The 19,219-nt window shown below is 51.3% G+C and overlaps 1 protein-coding gene across 3 annotated transcripts in view; it reads right to left on the bottom strand.

Moving 5' to 3' along the window:
• Positions 1 to 18,853, bottom strand: part of PLXNC1 (plexin C1) — a 155,600-nt gene extending 136,747 nt beyond the window's left edge. For all 3 annotated transcript variants that reach the window (XM_021092759.1, XM_021092758.1, XM_021092757.1), the window contains exon 1: positions 17,683 to 18,853. In XM_021092759.1, coding sequence (XP_020948418.1) covers positions 17,683 to 18,741 — 1,059 coding nt within the window. In that variant the 5' untranslated portion in view covers positions 18,742 to 18,853. The remainder of the gene's footprint in view (positions 1 to 17,682) is intronic.

The raw sequence follows: 19,219 nt of genomic DNA on the forward strand, positions 1-19,219 counted from the left end.
GGCGCTGCTGCTCTTGAAACCAAAAGCCAAACTCCCAACCTGAAGGCATTTAAATGGTCGGAGGCTCTGAGCGCATATAATCACATGCTTGCTCCCGATCGTTAAATAAAGCCCTTCTTTAAACCCAGAGCAGAGAGTGTGTCCACCAAAATGTCTTTTTCTTTCTTGTTTAAAAGGCATGAAGTGCTTCATGCTGCTTCCTGCCTTCAACGACAGGAACCCGAGTTTGTCACACAAATCTCTGGAAGATAAGGAGCTAGAAAGAGTCCTTGCCATCTGCAGCCACGGAACACAGTGTGACAGCATGCTTCCTCGGCCAGAGCTCAGTTCCCGCCTGTACTCAGGTTTTCAAAGGCGCGTTTAGGTTTCAGTCAATGGGAGAGCTGGCCAACTTCTGTAAGCATCACCGCAACTGCAGCTCCTAAAACCGCCCCATCTGGGGAGGGGGGGGAGGGGGGCAGGGGGAGGCTAAGACTTATTAACTTCATTATATTATTGCCGACAGTGTTTATGTCTTTCAACTTATGTCTTATTAAATATTCATCATTTTTAAACCCACCAAGTTTCATTAACATCTAAACTAAATGGATTCATGGACTAAATTGATTTCTGAAGCCTTTAAAGGGCCGTATATATTTCTTTGTTGAAGTTGCGCTGGGAAGAAAAGATAAGCAGGCCAGGATTTCTCCAATGCCGGGACCTCTTTTCAGGGAAAAGATGTCATAACCTAAGAGAAAGTGACTTATTTGCATAAAATATTCCATGTGAACTCAGTTTAAGAAGATTTTTAGAAAGCCCATGAGAGACTCTTTTTTTCTCCTCTTAAAAAATACTTTACATACCATCAGGGAAGATGGGGAACTGTCCTGTAAGAATGAAGTGAAGAAGAAAAAAAATCTCTGTGGGTCTAAGAATCAGAACAATAGATCACTGTTTAGATAAGGATGCTTAGAGGCTGTGAGCCGAAAAAGAAAAATCAGATGACTGTTAGATTAAAAAAATAATAATAAAACCACGCCACTCATCTTGCTTTAAATAAAACCAGAATTGTTCAAACGTAAGATCGGCTGACCAAGCCTCTTACTTTTAGTAAATATTTGAGCATCTCCGAAGTGCTCACTTCAGAGAACTGGACGTCATTTTTGGGCGTGCAGAATGTTCTAACACCACTATCTTTGGCCTCCAAAGATACAGGAGGACTTCTTTCTCCCCCATCCCGAGGCACAGGAAGAGTCATGCCAGTGGGTTGTTGATGATCCATCCACAAGGACCACGCTGGACAGCGTCCTCCCATATCGGGTATGCAGTAGGTGCTTAATAACTGTAGATATTCGCATTAGCCACGAACCATGACATCACAGTTCGCCTTTGCTGAGGTGGGCTGAGATAGTCTGTCTGTGAAGGACTGACTCCAAGAAAACCAGAAGTGGTTCGAAAGCATTAAAGGAACAAGGAGAAAATTGCTTCTAAATGACTGTCCCATCCTCTCTAGGATCCTTCCCTGACTACTGACTCTTTCTCAATCATTGCAGTTTTCCAAGTTAAATCCTGCATCGATATTACAGGTAATGGCTATTAAGTCAATGTCCCTGAACTTGAGAGCAGGCGGCCCAGAACCAACCACCTGGGACTAGGGGTCAGAGAGGTTAGGTTTGCATTCTTGGTTCTGACCCACTGGGTGACCAGGGCAATTTAATAAACCCCATGGGTGGTTGGCTTTCTCAGCTGTGAATAAGGCTAATGGTGCCTGATTGGTCGTGATTATGCAGAAAAGATACTAGTGACCACTGCAATAGTAACATGTTGATAGGTGTTAGCTGGTCTTATTAGCAGGAACATGCACTGACTCTTTGCTACTTGGAGTATTTTTATAATACTCTGACTAATCAGGATCATATAGGGTAGTAGGCCAGACCTCCAGGGCTTGAATCCTGGCTCTGTCACCCTCTAAGTAATTTTGTATACCTTATTTCGCCTGTCTGTGACTCAGTTTCCTCCTCTATACGTTGGACGTGGTGGTAACATTTCTACTATAGAGGTGTCACGAGGACTGAATGAGTTAGGACGCAAGCCTCAGTGAAGCTGAGAACGAATCTGGACATAGTAACACAGGTGGCAGGTATTCCTACCTTCTTCTGTCCAGGTAGCAGTAAATCCAAGGCTGGGGAAACCCTAACTGGTCCAAGCCACACAGTAACCCCATTCCCCATGGCCTGGGACTTACTTTCCTGCCCTTTAGAGCCAGGGGTGGTCCAGCTGGGCCAGTGACATGCAAGAAGGGGCTTCTGGAAATACGTTTTCTCCTTGGTAAGAGGAGGCTCTTGAGGAGAGCCCACCTGCCCTCTTCCCTCACTTCCTCCCTTTGGGATCATGATGTGACCCCATCTGCCCAGAGTGGGGGCAGCCACTTTGTTTCCACGACATTCAAGATGGAGCATGAAACCAACAGACTGGTGCAAGGGAAGGATAAAAGACCTTTGCTTCTTGAGGACACCACTGAGCACAGATGTCCAATCCTTAAACTTTTTACTAACGATAGAGGCCACGGTTTAAGCTGCTATTGATTGGAATTTCTGTTACTTGCAACCCAAAGTAAGTCCCTGTGTAAGAAATGAGATCACAGCTGTTGGACATGGTGCTGGACGCAAGCTCTTCCTCAGCTACAAGGGCCCAGGAGCTGTCAAGTGCTGGCTCCTCTGCCCCTGGAGGGCCCTAGGCCCAGGCAGGATTGTGTAGCCAATTACAACAGTGAGCCTGCAAGAAAATAGGCAAAAGCGGGCTTGGACCTCACGTGAACTCAGAAGCGCAGCTCTGGCTGAATGGAAATGGATTCTTTTGTGCTAGAAACACACAGAAATGGACAGGTCCCTGTGAATGGGCAAAGGAGCCCTCAGAATGGCTTTCTTTTGCTCATTTCAGCAAATGAAAACAAAAGAGAGACTGGCTCCAGAGAAACCTGCTCATAAAAGTGAAATTAATACCTGGGGAGCCGAGTGGAAAAGGGGGGGGAGGAATAGCGCAGCTGGCCCCCTGTGTCCAGAAATTATTTTTACTTTTTTTGGGGGGGGGGCTATTTTTCATTCTGCCTTCTGTCCCCTTAGGGCATAATCGCTAATGTTGCTCTCAGCCTATTCTGGCTCGTTTATTATGTGTAATTTATTGCTGAATCCCAGCCTCTGCTTGTTCTTCTGTGTGTAATAAGGTTAATGCCTTGTAATGATGCTTTTGCCAGTTCTACCTTTCATGACAAAATCCAGTCTTGATCTAGCTCTAAACCTTGTCTCCCTTTTGGGCTTCCTTGGTTCCCTCGGAGTTGTCCCTCTGTTCCTCCTGCCTGCCACGTCCCACCACACGTCCCGCCTCCACGTGCACCTGCTCACAGAGGGAAACTTCTTTCAGTTTGAGGAGAAAGCGCCCTTGCCTCAACTGACATCTGGGCTGAAAAAGAGCACGCCTTGGGCTCGACACACCAACGCAGAGCCAAGGCGACTGGAAAGGGGTGAGGGCTGGGGTGCGTGCATACGTGGCTGCGTGTGTGCATGTGAGTGTACACGAGTGTGCGCGTGCAACTATGTAGGGAGTAGTGGGCACACTGCCAGGGAAGCAGCCTGACCTCCTTGCAGCTCCTTCATACCCTCTCTCATTGACCATAAACACCTCCCAGTGTGCCCTGCACAACTCCAGGGGGCGCCAGCCCTGCAGTCCAGGGTGTGAATGGCACATGCTGGACCTGAGTAGCACGTGGCCCTCCCCCTGCCATGTGGCAGATACCTGACGGAGTGAGGCTCACGCAGGGCCCTCCGAGCCACGCCACAGCTATTATGGGGCCAGCCGGATGAAATGTGCCAGCAAGAGTCCAGGTGCTGAAAGGACTCCCTTATTTGATGTTCCCTTATGGAGCCAGAGCACATTCCAGCCGGGTGCCTAGAGTTTCTTCCACATTTGATAAAACACCTCCTGGGCGACCTGTAGTCGGCTCCCTGGGGCAGACACTTCATTGAAGCGGTGTCATCATCATTTCCTCCTCACAGTTAGGAAACCTCAGCGGGAGCCCTCTGCCCACCATCTGGCCCCACGTCACCCTTTGCAGGCTACTGGATTTGGGGGCAAGGCCCTGAACCTCAATCAGCAAATCTGTAAAATGGACACAGCGATGCTCGTGTCTTGACTGTGAGCATGGCTGTGCCCATGACTACTGCTGTTACCACCGCCGTGAGCCCAAATGCAATTGTGTGTGTGCAAATAATTAGAAAACTACCTTCGTTGAGCTACAGAAGAGACAGACAAAAAACTGTTCACCCAAGGTAGATGGTGGTTTCTATTAGCCATTAAGGCTCCTGTCGCTTTTCTTTATTCCTCTCAAGTGTTCTGCGCGGATCGGGTTCTGTGTTTATGGCATCTCTCTGATCATCTGAAGGAAGACGTTACTTGGCGTTACTTGGGGGACTCAGATGAGCCACAGGAAAAGTTCAAAGTGCACAGGACGAATAACGAAGGGATGTTTAAGGCCACCCCTGGGCAGTGGCTACACCAGGCAAGCCTGGCGGGGGCGGGGGGTGCCATAGAGCCACCGGAAACATGCAAATTGGTGACGTGTGTATTTCACATCCTCCCATGGCCTCTTCCACCTGCTCCCCTGCCGCCAAGGGCCCCCATACCCTCCAGCCTCCCAGCCCCACCCACCACCGAAGGCCCACACTCCAAACACACGAAGGCTCTCTTTTTCCTGCTTTACGCTCCATCCTCCATCTAAATCACCCTTCCAAGGGGCTAATTCCAGTCCATTACCTATGAAAAGACAAGCGGAGTCAAACAATTCACAAAATTATATGAAAGGCTGATAGTATTAAAAAAATGCATTTTCTAGATTATGTTAGCATTGGAAGAGACTCAGTCCTCCAATGCTTTTCCACGAGGAAGCGACTGGCATGCGACAAGGGCTACTTCGTCATGGGAGCTGCCCTCCATGCCACGGCTCTGTTAGCATCCCTGACCCCGTCCATAAAATACCAGCAGTGCCCCGCCCCATCATTTTGTGACTGCAAAAACTCCCTCCCCTGCATTTCTCGATATCCTCTAATTAAGTGGCATCATCTTCTTTGAGGACGAGTGGAATGCGTCGCAAGTTTTCGGAGTTGCTGGGAAGTGGTTATCCAGCCATTTCTTCCCTCCAATCCTCCTCCTTCCCACCTTCCCCATCACGGTAAATGGCTCCACCAATCGCCCTCAACGCCTGTCTTTCCATCGCTCCCCACGCCCAATTCAAATCTCAGCCGAACATCCCCAAGATCTCAAGTCCATCTTCCCCATCTCCTTGGTCGCCCCCCACTCCAAGCCCCCAGCTCTTGCTCCGGATCTACTGCAAGAGCCTCCTGCTCTCCTCCTTCACCCTGAAATCTATTCTCCATCCAGTAGCCAGAGTGAGCCTTTAAAATATAAAAGAGGCCAAGCTGGACTTCCCGTCATGGCTCAGTGGCTAACAAATCCAACTAGGAACCATGAGGGTGCGGGTTTGATCCCTGGCCTTGCTCAGTGGGTTAAGGATCTGGCATTGCCGTGAGCTGTGGTCACAGATGTGGCTTGGATCTGGCGTTGCTGTGGCTCTGGCATAGGCGGGTAGCTACAACTCTGATTAGACCCCTAGCCTGGGAACCTCCATATGCCACGAATGTGGCCCTAGAAAAGACAAAAATAATAATAATTAAAAATAAAATAAAATATAAAATAGGCCAAGTTACTTCTTTGCCTAAAATTCTTCAGTGGCTTTCTATCACACATAGAACTAAGCCCAAATCCTCTATGATCTGGTCTCTGCCTCCTTCTTCAAACTCACTCCTGTTTTACTCTTCTCCTTTACTCTGCTTCAATTCCCACAGGCTCTCTCTTTCGGCCTCTTTAAAACATTACTATCTCTCTGTCTCGGGGCCTCTGCACTAGCTATTTCTTCTAGCTCCCCTCTCGTCACGCCTTGCAGGCTGGGTTTTTGTTTGTAATCTTGAAGCTCTCCGGTTCCGTGTTACCTTCTGGTGGACATGTAACTATAGAGCCTCCTATCGCTACACCCCCTGGTATTCTGAATCATAACACTGCACTTGTTTTCCTGAGAATAATTATGCTGCTTTAAAATTTTGTAGTTAATGTCAATCTCCCAGTAGACGCTAAGCTCTACACGGTCTGTCTGCTTCTACACTCTGAATGCAGCTTATACCTCAGTATCCGGCATGTAGTTAGTGGTCAATAAACATTTATCGAATGAATGAATAAATACATGGATCAATGTCTGAATGTTTTCAGTCAATCTCTCACCAGGCCACCCTGATACATTGCAAAGTAGATCTAATCATTACTGAGTTCGTCTATTGAGGCAAAATTCATTCCTTGCAAACACTGGGGCTTGGTCCTGCCTCAGGGAACAATACCAGACTACCCCATACAGCCTGCTACCGTGTAGCTTGGCCTTCTCGAAATTCCACATCTGTAGACCATGGACAGCTTGGAAGAGACGGTTTCTGGGTCTTTTGCCATCTCTGTCTATAGACCATCTACAGACTACAGACACAGTGTGCTTAAGAGAAGCCTCTAGGAAGTAAACAAATACTCCAGGTATTGTGATATGCTCTAACCAAAGCAAAGAATAATAGAACTGTTAGAATGTTCTTTCCCCATTATTAGAACTAGTGTAATTTATAAGCAAGGTCTTGCATTGGGCTCCTTAAAATAGTAGGAGTAGTAGCATGGAAAAGTAGGGGAAAAAAAAAAACAAAAAACCCCAAGAGATTTAGGGTAAAGAAATGTATATTGGTTCAAGTTCAAGCTCTATGCCTTATGAGCTGGGAGGCTCTGAGATGAAGCTCCTCCATTCACCCACCTACTCCATTCCATTCATTTATGGAGCACTTGGCTCTTGGCCAAGTGCATGACCTGTAAAACGCAGATGGGACTAAACCCCCTATTGTCACAATAAGCCAATCAACTGAGTTTTGAAACAAAACGCAGCCTTGCCATTGGTTTCTGACACACATGGTACCAGCATGACTGGCTGGAGGAGGGGCTCCCCTGACATCCACAGTTCATGGAGAGAACTCAGGGAACCCATGAAACTGGATGAGGAAAGAGAACCCTATTTTAGTGAACTCCGACTGAAATTTGGCATTGCCTTTCATTATGAATGCAGGCCACAGTCACAGTAACTGAACCGATGACTTTGTCAGCACAAGAAATCAGATATTTTCATATCATTTCATGGTTGTTGCGGGTATCTCAAAATATCATTTGTGCTTATCTCTCCTTTGAAATGATGGTAGTTACTGCTGCTAGATCTTGCTATTTAACGTGATAAGATATAGTACTCCATCTCAAATTGGCAAAAACATTTTGATATATCTGTATATCAATATAATTGGTTCATTCTGCAACCTTCTCTTTTTATTTCATGTGTTTAAAATCATGACTCTGAGGAGGGATCAACAGGCTTCGGCCGAGGGTCTCAGCACCAGGGCTCCAGAGACAGGGAGAGGAACCCTTGTGGGGGGTGGGGGGGCAGAGAGATGTTGCTAAGCCCGGGAGAAGGCTGACCCTGGGTGACAGGTACAGCCACCGGCCGCCCCGGCCTACCCAGCCCTCCTGATGCCTCAGAGAAGCAAGAGCCAGCATCTGGAATCCAATTCCTAGAGTGGGTCGCCGACGGAAAAGGAGTCTCAGAAGGATGTCCCTGTGGAATAATTAGGAACAGCTGGTGTGTTAGAGACCCTGCGTCCCAAGCGGACTCTTCCAAGGCCAGGCCGCGGGGTGGGGGGTGGAGGGGGCAGGAGCGAAAGACCAGGAATCCAGCCTCTTTGGTGAGGGCGTCACAGGGAACCGCCCTTCCCTCTGGGCTACTGGCTTTTGTTCTTCCTCTCAACACCGCTCTGGGGTCTTGGGCTCCTCTTGGAAGCTCTTATCTCACTGTGCCATAACCACATCTCCACCCCTAGCTGGACAGCACCTTCTGTCCAGCTCAGCAAATATTTATGGAGGGCTCACTGTGCAGTGGATGGCGTTAAGGATGCCTGGGAAACACGGCTAAGACACGCCTGGCCGCTCCCCTCCAGGCATGTATCCCCCACCCCCCCCACCCCCCCCCCCCGCCTGCCAGCACTGCATGGAGCCCAGCACAAAGCCTGGCACAGGGCGGGCTCTCTAAGAAGGCGGACAGCCTGGATCCCCAATTCCTCACTTTATGGCCAAATACTTACCTAGTCACCCTTTCTGCCTGTTGTCAAGGTCTCTAAAAATTGGTGAAAATTCATTGGTCACCAACATCTCTCAACTCTACGTCTTAAAAAGCGATTTCACCCTAGCCCGGGAAACTCCTCATGCCACAGGTGTGGCTGGAAAAAGGCAAAGCTATTTCATTGAATCCCTCCTCTCTGTCCTCCCTGCCAGCCCGGCAGTCCGGGCCTCTAACCCCTCAGCTGGATTCATGCAACCCGCGCCATCCCTCTGTTCCTCTCTGCGTTCACTGAGGCCACTACCCTAGACCAAGGAGACATCATTTCTTTGCCTGGACTACTTCAAGGGCCTTCTGCCTCTGCTGGGCCCTGCCCCACGGGGCAGGCGTTATTTAGGAATTCAGATCCGAGTCACCTCACTTCCCTTCAAAGGCTCTTGTAAGCGTTGAGAAAAAGCCTGCCATCTCCTTCCCACAGCCTACAAGGCCTAGAGCATCAGCTGCTGCTTCCTTCCCCAGCCTCTTCCCCCAACACTCTCCTCCCGCCACTCGCCACTCGACCACACTAGCCTTTTGTTCTTCAAAATGACCAAGTCATTTCCCCTTTTGAGGCTTGTGCTACACCCCACCCCCCACTAGGAACACGCACTTCCCTGCTCCTTATGGCGACAACGACGGCTATGGTTTCTTATCTTCCTGGGGGCCATCCAACCTCCTCCAAGAGAACTTTCCCCAAAGACGCAACGAACGAGGCTCCCTTACATTCTCAGTTACTTCCTTCATGGCACCAGTCTCAGCCTGAGCCTCGGTTTCCTCATCTGTAAAATGGAAATAATGACTACCCATGTTAAAAGTGGGTGGTGAGGGCTCAATGAGTTAATGCCGGTCAAGTGTTTCCTTCAAACAGTACTTGGTTCATAGCAGGTGCTCTAGAAGAGCAAGCTCTATGCAATGTAAGAAGAACTATTTGCTGCGTATTTATCATCTACTCTATCTACTACTGATCGAAATATTTTCACACAGCGCCTGGCATGCAAGAGGAATGCAAAAAGTATTTGAACCAATGACTCTCCTTCTAATCAGCTGTTTTGCTTCTCATCTTGCCTCATCCATTCTTCTGAGTGATCTCTCTAGAACATAACCAGGTCAGGTCTGCTTCTAGCCCTGCTGTTGTTCTCCACTAGCCAGGGCCATGGCCTTTACATCCTGCTCAGCAAAGTCCTAGAAGTTCCTTTGAGAGGCCATAGGGACAGGCATGGGTGATGGTGTGGGGGTGGGGGTGTTGCAGGATTCTGGGAAACTCCTAACCCCTGCTTCACCCGGAACCCAGCACTTGGCAATGGCTTCACCCAGAACAGCAGGCCAACGATGACTTGTCGGCCTTTTTCTCATACTGAGCTTCTGGTTAAGATTTAAAGACTGAGTTTGGAAAATCTGAAAAACGACTGACCGTCAGGATGAGACCCAGCCATCCTGGCCGCTCTCATTAAGCCCTCGCCATCTGGCCCGAGGTGCTCATTTCTGGACACTCCCCAGCTGGGGTGAGCTACCTGCGGTTCACAGGCTTATTCAACTTCCTGCTTGTGCACAAGCTGTGCCCTCTCTCTGGAGCTCTCTTTCTCGCCCTTTCTACTTGGCTTCAAGACACAGCTCCAGCATCATCTCTCTGAAGCCCCTCAGGTCTCTCACCCTGAGGCTGACGTTCCTTCTCGGGGTTTCCACAGCATCTTTTTGGCTCAATCTCTTGCCTAATGGCGTTGCAAAGGTTTGTTTTACTCTCACCCTTTCCATAAGAGCAGGAGCCGGCAAACTACCAGCTGGGAGCCAAATCTAGCCTGCTGTCTGTTTTGTTTGGTTTTTTTCTTTGAATGCTCCCCTGCCCCCAAGCTAACAATAGTTTTTTAAATGGTTGGAAAAAAATCAAAAGAATAATATTTTATGACAAGGGAAAAATCATACATGAACTTGAGATTTCTGTGTCCATAAAGTTTTATTAGAACACCACTGTGCTCATTTGTATACTGTCTATGGCTGCTCTCATACTCCAGCGGCAGAGGTGAGCAATTGCAGCAGAGACTGTATGTAAAGCCTAAGATATTGAGGATCAGACCTTGGCAGGAAAAGTTTGCTGACTTTTGTCTAAGATCATTGGCCAGAGTGGTAGGGTGGGGATTGCTGGGGTCAAATCCCCCTTCTAACTCCTCTGAGGAGACACTGTGTCTAACTATTGATTAGAGAGTCAAACCTATATGAGAGTTGGAGTCCGTGTCATGGTGCAGCGGAAACGAATCCGACTAGGAACCATGTGGTTCCGGGTTGGATCCCTGGCCTCGCTCAGTGGGTTAAGGATCCAGCGTTGCCATGAGCTGTGGTGTAGGTCTCAGGTGCGGCTTGGCTTTGGTGTTGCCGTGGCTGTGGTGTAGGCCAGCAGCTGTAGCTCTGATTAGACCCCTAGCCTGAGAACTTCCATATGCTGCAGGTGTGGCCCTAAAAACCAAAACCAAACTAAACCTACATAAGAGTCGACCAGAGAAACTGAAACATGGGTTACAACTCTATTTGGCTTTGTGATGGTATATAAATTAGGATTCATTTTCTTTCTTGATGAAAAGGCTAAGAAAAACTATGAGTACAACTGATAGAAAAAAAAAAAATCTTACCACGACCTTGTCTCTGCTCCCACACACAGATTAGACCCGTGATGCCTACAAACGGCCCCCCAGCAGACTTTGGAAGTTCTCAGAGTAGGCCTTGTGTTCATCAGCAATGTGCCACCACATGTTTAGGGAACATGTTTAGGGAAGGCAGAGGTCATCGAGAAGCTTGAAGTGAGGCAGCGATGGTTCCATGCTACTGAGTCAGCATGGTGGTCTCCGTATGGCTCTCCCACCACTCTATTCCAAGGTAACCCGCCCACCGCATGTTACTGGGACCATGGCAGGGTGGCCTTTCTTCTTCTGATTGGACCAAGGGTTAGCACCTTCCCCAAGGGCAACAAATCCCTACCCTGAACTAAGCCTCATAATCTAGAGTGAAAGAATGGGTTCTCTCTCTTTCCTGCTAATTTGAACTCCATAATACTGCAAGCTGTTGCCAGCAGGTAGCCGATGCAGCAGGTGAAGTGCCATGGAGAGGCAGAGTGGGGATCAAGGCAGGTGGAGGCCCGTTCAGGTGGAGTGGGTGAGGGGCAGGTGTTGGAGGAAGCCTCGGTAGCCACTTGGTAGCAGGATGGAGGGAAGCAGCCATGCTAAGTCATGGCGACAAGGGAACCTCAGAATGAGCATCCATCACACCTCCTACTGCTGAGCACCTGCCCGCTGCCTTGGGTCCAGAACCACCTTCCCATTTCGCATCAGGGAGCCCCATCCTATCACTATGAATAATCACGACAGTGATAGGTAAATACACACATAGCGTTTCCTATACACCAAGGTGTGTCCTTCCTATACCTCTGAACTCATTCATCCAGACAAAAAGCCTATGAAGCAAATAGGAGCCCTACTTATAAAGAAACCGAGGCATCGAAAGGTTAAATCTGCCCAAGGTCACACAACTGGGAAGGGGCAGCTGTGGGCCTAGTTGACCTGGCTCCAGAGTCTATGCTGGCAACCACTGCCGAGTCCTGCTCCTATTCTGAGATGTCCACGTAATGCCACATTTTATATCCAAGTCCCCCACTGCCTGCTTAGAGCCTGCTTTTGGAGATCGTTGCCACATGCAGTCAACTGTGCCTGATGAGGACAGGGATTGGTATCAGGATTGATATTGTAAGGAGCAGACCCTTGGAGAGAATTTTAGTGTGTGGAGTAGGTTCTGGTGCACAGCATAGCAGAGTGGAAGGTTCGAGAAATCTTCCCCCCGCATCCTGGAATGAAATGCAAATAGATTGTTGTATGAAAGAGTGAAAGAGATAATTGCACTATGACGGTTCGAGAAATCTTCCCCCCGCATCCTGGAATGAAATGCAAATAGATTGTTGTATGAAAGAGTGAAAGAAATAATTGCACTATGACGGTTCGAGAAATCTTCCCCCCGCATCCTGGAATGAAATGCAAATAGATTGTTGTATGAAAGAGTGAAAGAGATAATTGCACTATGACCTACAGATGCTTGAGACTCTAAGCTCAAAAACGGTAAGCCTTCTGATGTTTTTCTAGGTATTTCCTTTGAGAATGAGTTGGTTACTCTATATGACCCTAAGTAAAACTGCCGTGAAAACAATAGGATAAGTTCTGATTCCAGGTGCCTCAGCTGGAGTACAAGGGAAATTGTGTTGCTTCACAGCTGCGGTTCGAAACTCTGAATGTATATCAGAGTCACCTGGAGAGCTTGTTAACACACGTTGCCAATCCCACCCCCTACGCTGAGTTTTTAAGAAATCCGATGTGGGGCCCAAGAATGTGCATTTCCAGCAAGTTCCGGGGTGATGCTGATGCTGCTGGTCCTGAGCATCCACTTTGAGAACCACTGTGGCATAAAGCCCTTTCCTCTTGTTTATGAGATTAGACCACAGGTGTTCCAACCATGCTGGGTTTCGGAGGCCGGTGTTAACTCCCAGATGGGCAAGACCAGAAGCGTGGCTAGTCCAATGTGGGCAAAGCCACAGGTGTGGATGGTGTCACATAGGCTCAGAAGAGGGAAGAAAGAGGCCCCGACATGCCAGACCCTGAGAAAAAGACAATGGTTAAGGGTTCCTGCATCCTGGCCAGATTCATCCAAGGGTTGCTGCTGAGCAGAGCCAACGTTTCCAACACGATCCTCCAACACTCTCCACTTACTGAGTCAACAAATACTTCTTAACGTGCTCTGCCAGGGCTGTGGGCTCGACACAGAATAACATGTTGCAAGGTTCCGGACCTTCTGGGGCTCCTATTTTAATTGTGGCTGCTCACATGGACAAACGTGCCTGGAATGCCAAGTGCACCGGCTGGGATCTCTGGAGTTCGTTTAGGAGCTAGATCTTACACCCAAGGACAGAAACGGGAGCAGCCCTTTGAGGTCCTGTGGGGCTCTCTGAGATCACTTCTAAGCCTGAACACAACGAGAGCCAGCACGCTCTAGAAACTGACAGCTGACACCCCCACCCCCAGAGTCTGAACTTCACGCAGGCAAAAACGCAGACCCCAAAACTCCGTTTACCCTCAAAGATCCTGTTTCATCATCTTCAGTCTGCAAACAGCTGATCTCAGAGGCGCTGCGAGGGCCCAGCTTGCTCCATGGAGGACAGGACTGTGACCAGAACCCACTGTCTGTGGTGCTGCACTGTCCATGGCAGTGCGGTCAAGCCCAGGTCCTCAATCCCCTGGCATGTATCCGCTGTGGAACCTAACCAAAGCTTTCTGGGCCTCCATTTCTCACCACAAAGCCATAATAACAACTCAAGTCCTTGACCCAGAGGGTAATTATGAGAACCCACCAAAAAATAAGGCGTATGAAGTACTTTGCACAAAGCCCGGCCACAATAGACATCCAGCAGCAGTAGCGATGATTGGGGCATCTTTCCCCTCAAAGTGGACGCTGGGCTTTTTAAATCCCGCTTTGCATATCAGCTGTGTGTACGGGGGTAAAATTCACCATCCGGTCTACGGAGGGCAAAGTGGCTGGACGGGATCATGACAGAAAGTAAAGGAGAAACAAACATCACAGGCAGACTGTGGATTTTGAGGTCAGTAAGGCTGCACTGTTCAGCGGCCCTGGGACTTCATTTCTGCAGGCGGTGGCCACGTGTGTCTTGGATTACTGTCTTTCAGAGAGCCTGGGAGTGTTTGTGGTTGTCTGCATGGCAGTTAAATCATGTCAGACTTTGGACATAATTATGTGAGCGTGGAGGAAGGGGGTGTGTCTCCCCACCAGGGGTAGAAGGAGCTAGAAGAGTCAGTCCTGTGGGCCAACACAGTAAGAAAACACGCCGCCCTCAGTGTCCACAGAGGGGGTGGCCACCGTGTTTAAACCACAAGCAACCCCAGGGACCAACTGTGGCAGCCAAACCATCTGGAACACTCAGATTTCTAAACTCAGGTATGCACGCTTTCCCACCAGGGCACTGGTGTGCCAAGGGTAGCAGGCGTTTGGAGCTAAGAGGAAGTTAAATTAACTTGTACATAATTTAAAACATTCACTTTATATGTTAACCGAAGCACACAGATATGTTATGGAACAGAGTGAAAAAAAAGCCACATTAAGTTTTAAAACACACTTCCAGGGGCACCCTCCGGCCTCAACCCCACATCCTAGGGTAGGTTGGTTGCTGCCTCGAATTAGGTAACTTTGAAAGGAAGATTGGAGAAGCACCAGAGGGGTGGAGAGAATACAGAAGTAGCTATTACGAGACCTGGGTTTAAGCTGAAGCTTCTGACACTTTGTTACCTGCAACAAGTTGCTTAACGGACCTTGAGCTTCCTCATCAGGTAAATGGGAACGCTCCTCAAAGAATCAACCTTGGACGTGGTGAGAGCACAAAAGAAATGATATACGAGGAAGTGCTGTATACGAGGGTCAGTAGAGGGGTCTGAGCAAGGCAGCTGCCTGGGCACGGCTGCAGGCTGACGTGAACCTGCCATCGCTGGGGAGGGGGATTCAAAGTTGGAGGCAAGACAAAAAAGAGGAATGGCCCAGCAGGTGAACGGCTGAGGCCACACTCACTCAGGGCACAAGCATCTCGTAAATTAATCCTTAGCAGGAGAAGCTGAAGGCAAGAGAAAAAGCCAAGGAGAGATAAGAAGGGAACCAAGGAAGAAGGAAACACTCCTGTCACTTTCCTACCGGTGGCTGATTGAAAATGGAAAATAAAAGAGAGTCATCCTGTAGGAGCAGGAGAAGGCTAGCAAACCAGCCCCTGTGCCTGGCCGCCTGTGGATTACCCTTAAAATCCTCACTGTCCGAATCTACTGCGGCTCCCTCTAGAGGGTTTCAAGTTTCGCCTCCTGTTTCAGGCACCTACAATTCAGCATGCCTTTTCCCAAACGCACTGAAAACCTGAAAATAAAACAGGACAAATGCATTCCGGTGACATCACTGTTCTGAGGGACGACCAGGGCACACTGATCCCGTAACCCCATTTAATGGGGTTGCCACCTGCTATTGTCCTTTCTGTGGCAAAATCAGTGGCGCCCAGCACAGAGCGCTGCATACACTAGCAGGCACCAAATGGCTATCTGCTGAACTATCTTATCTGCCTATTTAATAGGTTAGAAAATTGTCAGCTTTTTCATCAAAACAGCCACTCTTTTTTTATTCCCCCATTCAAAACCCCTCTTGAAATTCAATTCCATTAAGGCTCTTCAATGCATACAAACAGCAAGGAATTTACCTAAATTAAAAAAAAATGCAAAACTCCAAGCTCCCACCTGTGCAGCCATGACAAGCTATTGTTCGAACCAGAGTATATGATTTAACTTAGATGACAAGCTCAGGGGGTAGAGACCCCTTCCTTCAAAACCCACAGCTCTGAGCACACTGGGAGCTCTCGATAAATAATAGCAGCAAGACCTGCTGTGGAGGGACCTACTTCATTGTTGATTTCTCCAATTCCAGATTTTTGGCAGCCTGTGCTTATCCTTTGCTTGATTTCCAGGGGGCAGCTACCTCCCAGAAGCTCCCCGGGAAGATGGATAAACAGCTCTCTCACTTTCCCCTTTCCCGCATCCCCGCGCAAGCAGGAACACCTGATCCAGTCCAAACGTGGCTTCTGAGTGCATTCAGGGTGCCTGCTGGGTTTGGAAGGGAACTAAGTCTTCCAGGACCCAACGGGTAGAGAGAGAGGCAGTCAGGAGAAATGTTCTGGCTCCATGCATCTACACAGCTGTCAGATGGCAAAGCTTGGACTTCTACTGTTATCACCTGCTGTGGGCCGCCGAGCTGTCTTGTCATTAACCCCAGAGACCAAGTCTGCCTAACGCTCGACACACAGTAATAGGTGGGGGGACTTCCAAAGCTTTCACCAGTGAAGTCAAAGATGATGATTTTTTTTTTTTTTTTTTTTGCCAAACTCAAACTGTTAGTCAGGATCTTGCAAAGACAGATGTTAAATATTAAATTGTACTTGTATCTCAAGATGAAGTCATTTAGGGAGCATTACATGTTATTTACGCTTTCAAATTATTCTACCAGTAACCTAAAGGCGGGCATTACCTGTGTGCCCCAGCACACAACGGATGGGCGAGGAGGAAGAGGCCAATGGCCATTCTAAAGGGTCTTGGGAAAGACCTGTCTTTTCTTTCCGGATGACAGGGCTACTGTTTGCTCAGATGTGCTCTAGGGGGACGAGGTGGGGGGAGTGCTTTTCCACGCACTTAGTAATACACCTTGGAGCAAGCATCTATGCTTACACAACAACTGCATCAACAAAACACGTTTTTCCAAGTAGAGGCTCTCCCCCTTTCCTCTCTGAGGCATTTTATACCAAAACAATGGCAACACCTGTAGCGGTTAATTTCTGCTCTTGGATTTCTGTCCAGTTATAAAGGAGGCGCTCAGCAGGCTCTCCTCTCAGGAGCCATATGTGGAGTTGATGTGCCAGCAGCCTTGGAAGGAAAACGGCCTCGGAGAAGTGCACAATGGCTCCATAATCCCCATCAACTGGACCCTCTTGAACGGCCGCTTTATTTTCCAAAGAGACGCCAATCTCAAGAGTCAAGCTGTGTCTTCCCTGGAAACCCAGGGGAAACCTTTGCCATTTGCCTGGCTGGGTGGTGCCTCTGAGCCCCGCGATCTAGTCAGGCAATCTGGAGCCCGGAGACGATAACACCCCAACACTTTCTCTTGCTCGCCCCTCCAGGGTGAGGCTTTTTACCCACAAAGCCACCTCCGCCTGCCCAGCCTCTCCCCCCAGCTAGAGACCACAGCGCGCCCTCGGCAGAGCCACAGCCCCGCCCCCTCGCGCTGGGTCTCGCCGAGGGTTCGGTTCCCCCCAGCCTGAGCCTCTGGTTCCACCGACCCGTGTTGAGCAGGCTACCAACTCTCCGAGACTACACTGCATGTGTTCGGGGGGGGGGGGCACAAAGGCTGGGGTGTGGCAAGTCCTTTAGGTTCCATGGCTTCTCTGCCTAGGGCACCGCGTCTGGAAACCAGGTTGGGGAAAAGGGTCCAAACGACACGCCAACTAACACAGACCACACACACCTGAGGAAGCGATCAGGGACGGGCGGGGGAGCTGCCTGGAGAGGCTCAGACCCAAACAAGCGTTTGAACAAGGAGGGCAGTGGGCTGGAGTCAGCAGAGTTGTAGAGCCGAACTCCTACCCTCTCCACCTCCCTTCATGACACCATCTTTGGGGACCTCTGCTTTAGAGCCACCCGAGGTCTCGGAGACCACGCGAGAAGGGCCGTCGGGCTGCCCGCAGGCTGTGTAGATCAGAGCCCCGCGAAATGCCCACCCTCTCCCTCCCTCTCTGCCTCGCCGGCGGCTCAGCTGCCCGGGCGCTCCCCGAAGCGTCGCGGCCGGGGAACGGAGGGGGGCGGAGAGGCAAGACTTACGCAGTGGTTCTCGGCCTGGAAGTCCCAGCTGCAGGTTCTGGTGCGCGCCTGGATCTCACGCATCCTGAAGAGGCAGAGTGCCGTGGTGGCGGGGGAGCGCCTCTCCTGGCCCTCTCCGGTGGCCGCGCTGAACACGCCCGCCCAGACGTCCAGGGCCTCCACCAGGCTGGAGGAGAGCAGCAGGCGGCGGCCGTCGGGGTGGCCGTGGCCGCAGTCGAGGGCCGCCTGGCCCTGGAACAGCACCTCGTTGCTTTTGGCGATGCGCGCCATGCTGGGCCAGCCGGTGGCGGCGCCGCTCGTGTAGTTGTAGGGGTAGTAAGGGAAGTAGACGCTGCCGTTCCAGAGGAAGGCGTCCACGAAGTGCAGGCTGCCCCCGCCCTCGCGCAGCCTGAGGCGTCCCAGCTCCTGCGTGGCCAGGCTGCGCCCCTCCGTGTCCTTGAGCGCGATGGCCATTCCGCGGTCGGACGCTGCGGGGTTGCAGCGGCTCGCCGTCTCGGGCTCGGGCAGCACGTAGGTGGCGGCCACTGCCAGGTACCAGCGGTTCTGCGGGCCCGCGCGGTACACGACGCCGGCCGTCGAGCCCTGCGGGTGACACGACACCACCTCGGTGCCGTTGCGCAGGGAGCTGCGGCTAAGATTGCCCAGAGGTCGCACCTCGCAGGCGCCCCTGTCGAAGGTCCAGCCGGTGAGCAGCAGCCCCCCGAGGCCGGCCGCCCCCTCGCGGTAGGGCAGCAGCAGCTTGCTGAAGCTGCTCCCCGGCCGGGGCCGCGCGGGGGGCGTCAGCGGGACCGGCTCCGTGCAGTTCCCCGCTTGGTCCCGGTACAGGCGCGAGAGCCGGTGCTCCAGGCTGTAGTCCAGCTGGTCCAGGCAGCTGCCGCTCGCCACGAACACGCCGTCCGCCCGGCTCGCCGCGATGGCTCCGATGGCTTGCTCCGACCGCCACACGGGCTCGTCCGCGCCCCGGCCGGGCGCCGCGAGCGCCAGCAGATAGGCTAGCAGGGGCAGCGGCGCGGCGCGGCGCGGGGGGCGCGGTGATGCCTTCCTCCGGGAGAGCTCCATGGGGCTGGGGGGGCCGCCCCCGGGCAGGGCGCGCGGCGGCGACCGCGGCGGCTCAGGCGCGCGGCGACGGAGACGCGGGCGGCGGCGGCGGCGGCTCCTGCGCGCGCTCGGGCTCCTGCGGCCGCCCCATCCCCGCGGCTCGCCGGGGAAAGGGAGCGGGGAGGGCGGCGCGCGGCGGGCTCGCTCCGGCAGCCTGTGTGGCAGCAGCAGCGGCGGCGGCGGCGGCGGCTGCAAGCCCTGCGCGCTCTGGCGCCGCTTCCTCCTCGCCCTCCTTCTCCGGAGAGTTCCTCTGTGCAGCGCTGGCGCTCGAGGGGAGGCGCGGAGGGGAAGGGAGGGGACGGGCGGAGGGGAGCGAGACAGCCGGGGAGGGCTGGAGAGGTTGGGTGCGCTTGAGCGTTTCACTTTCCCATTGTGAAAGTGGGATGCAACTGGCCCCCTTCCTCATCCTCTTCCTCCTCCGCCCTCCGCCTTCTGGCCG

Source organism: Sus scrofa, chromosome 5, assembly GCF_000003025.6.
Source record: "Sus scrofa isolate TJ Tabasco breed Duroc chromosome 5, Sscrofa11.1, whole genome shotgun sequence".
NCBI classification, from domain to species: domain Eukaryota; kingdom Metazoa; phylum Chordata; class Mammalia; order Artiodactyla; family Suidae; genus Sus; species Sus scrofa.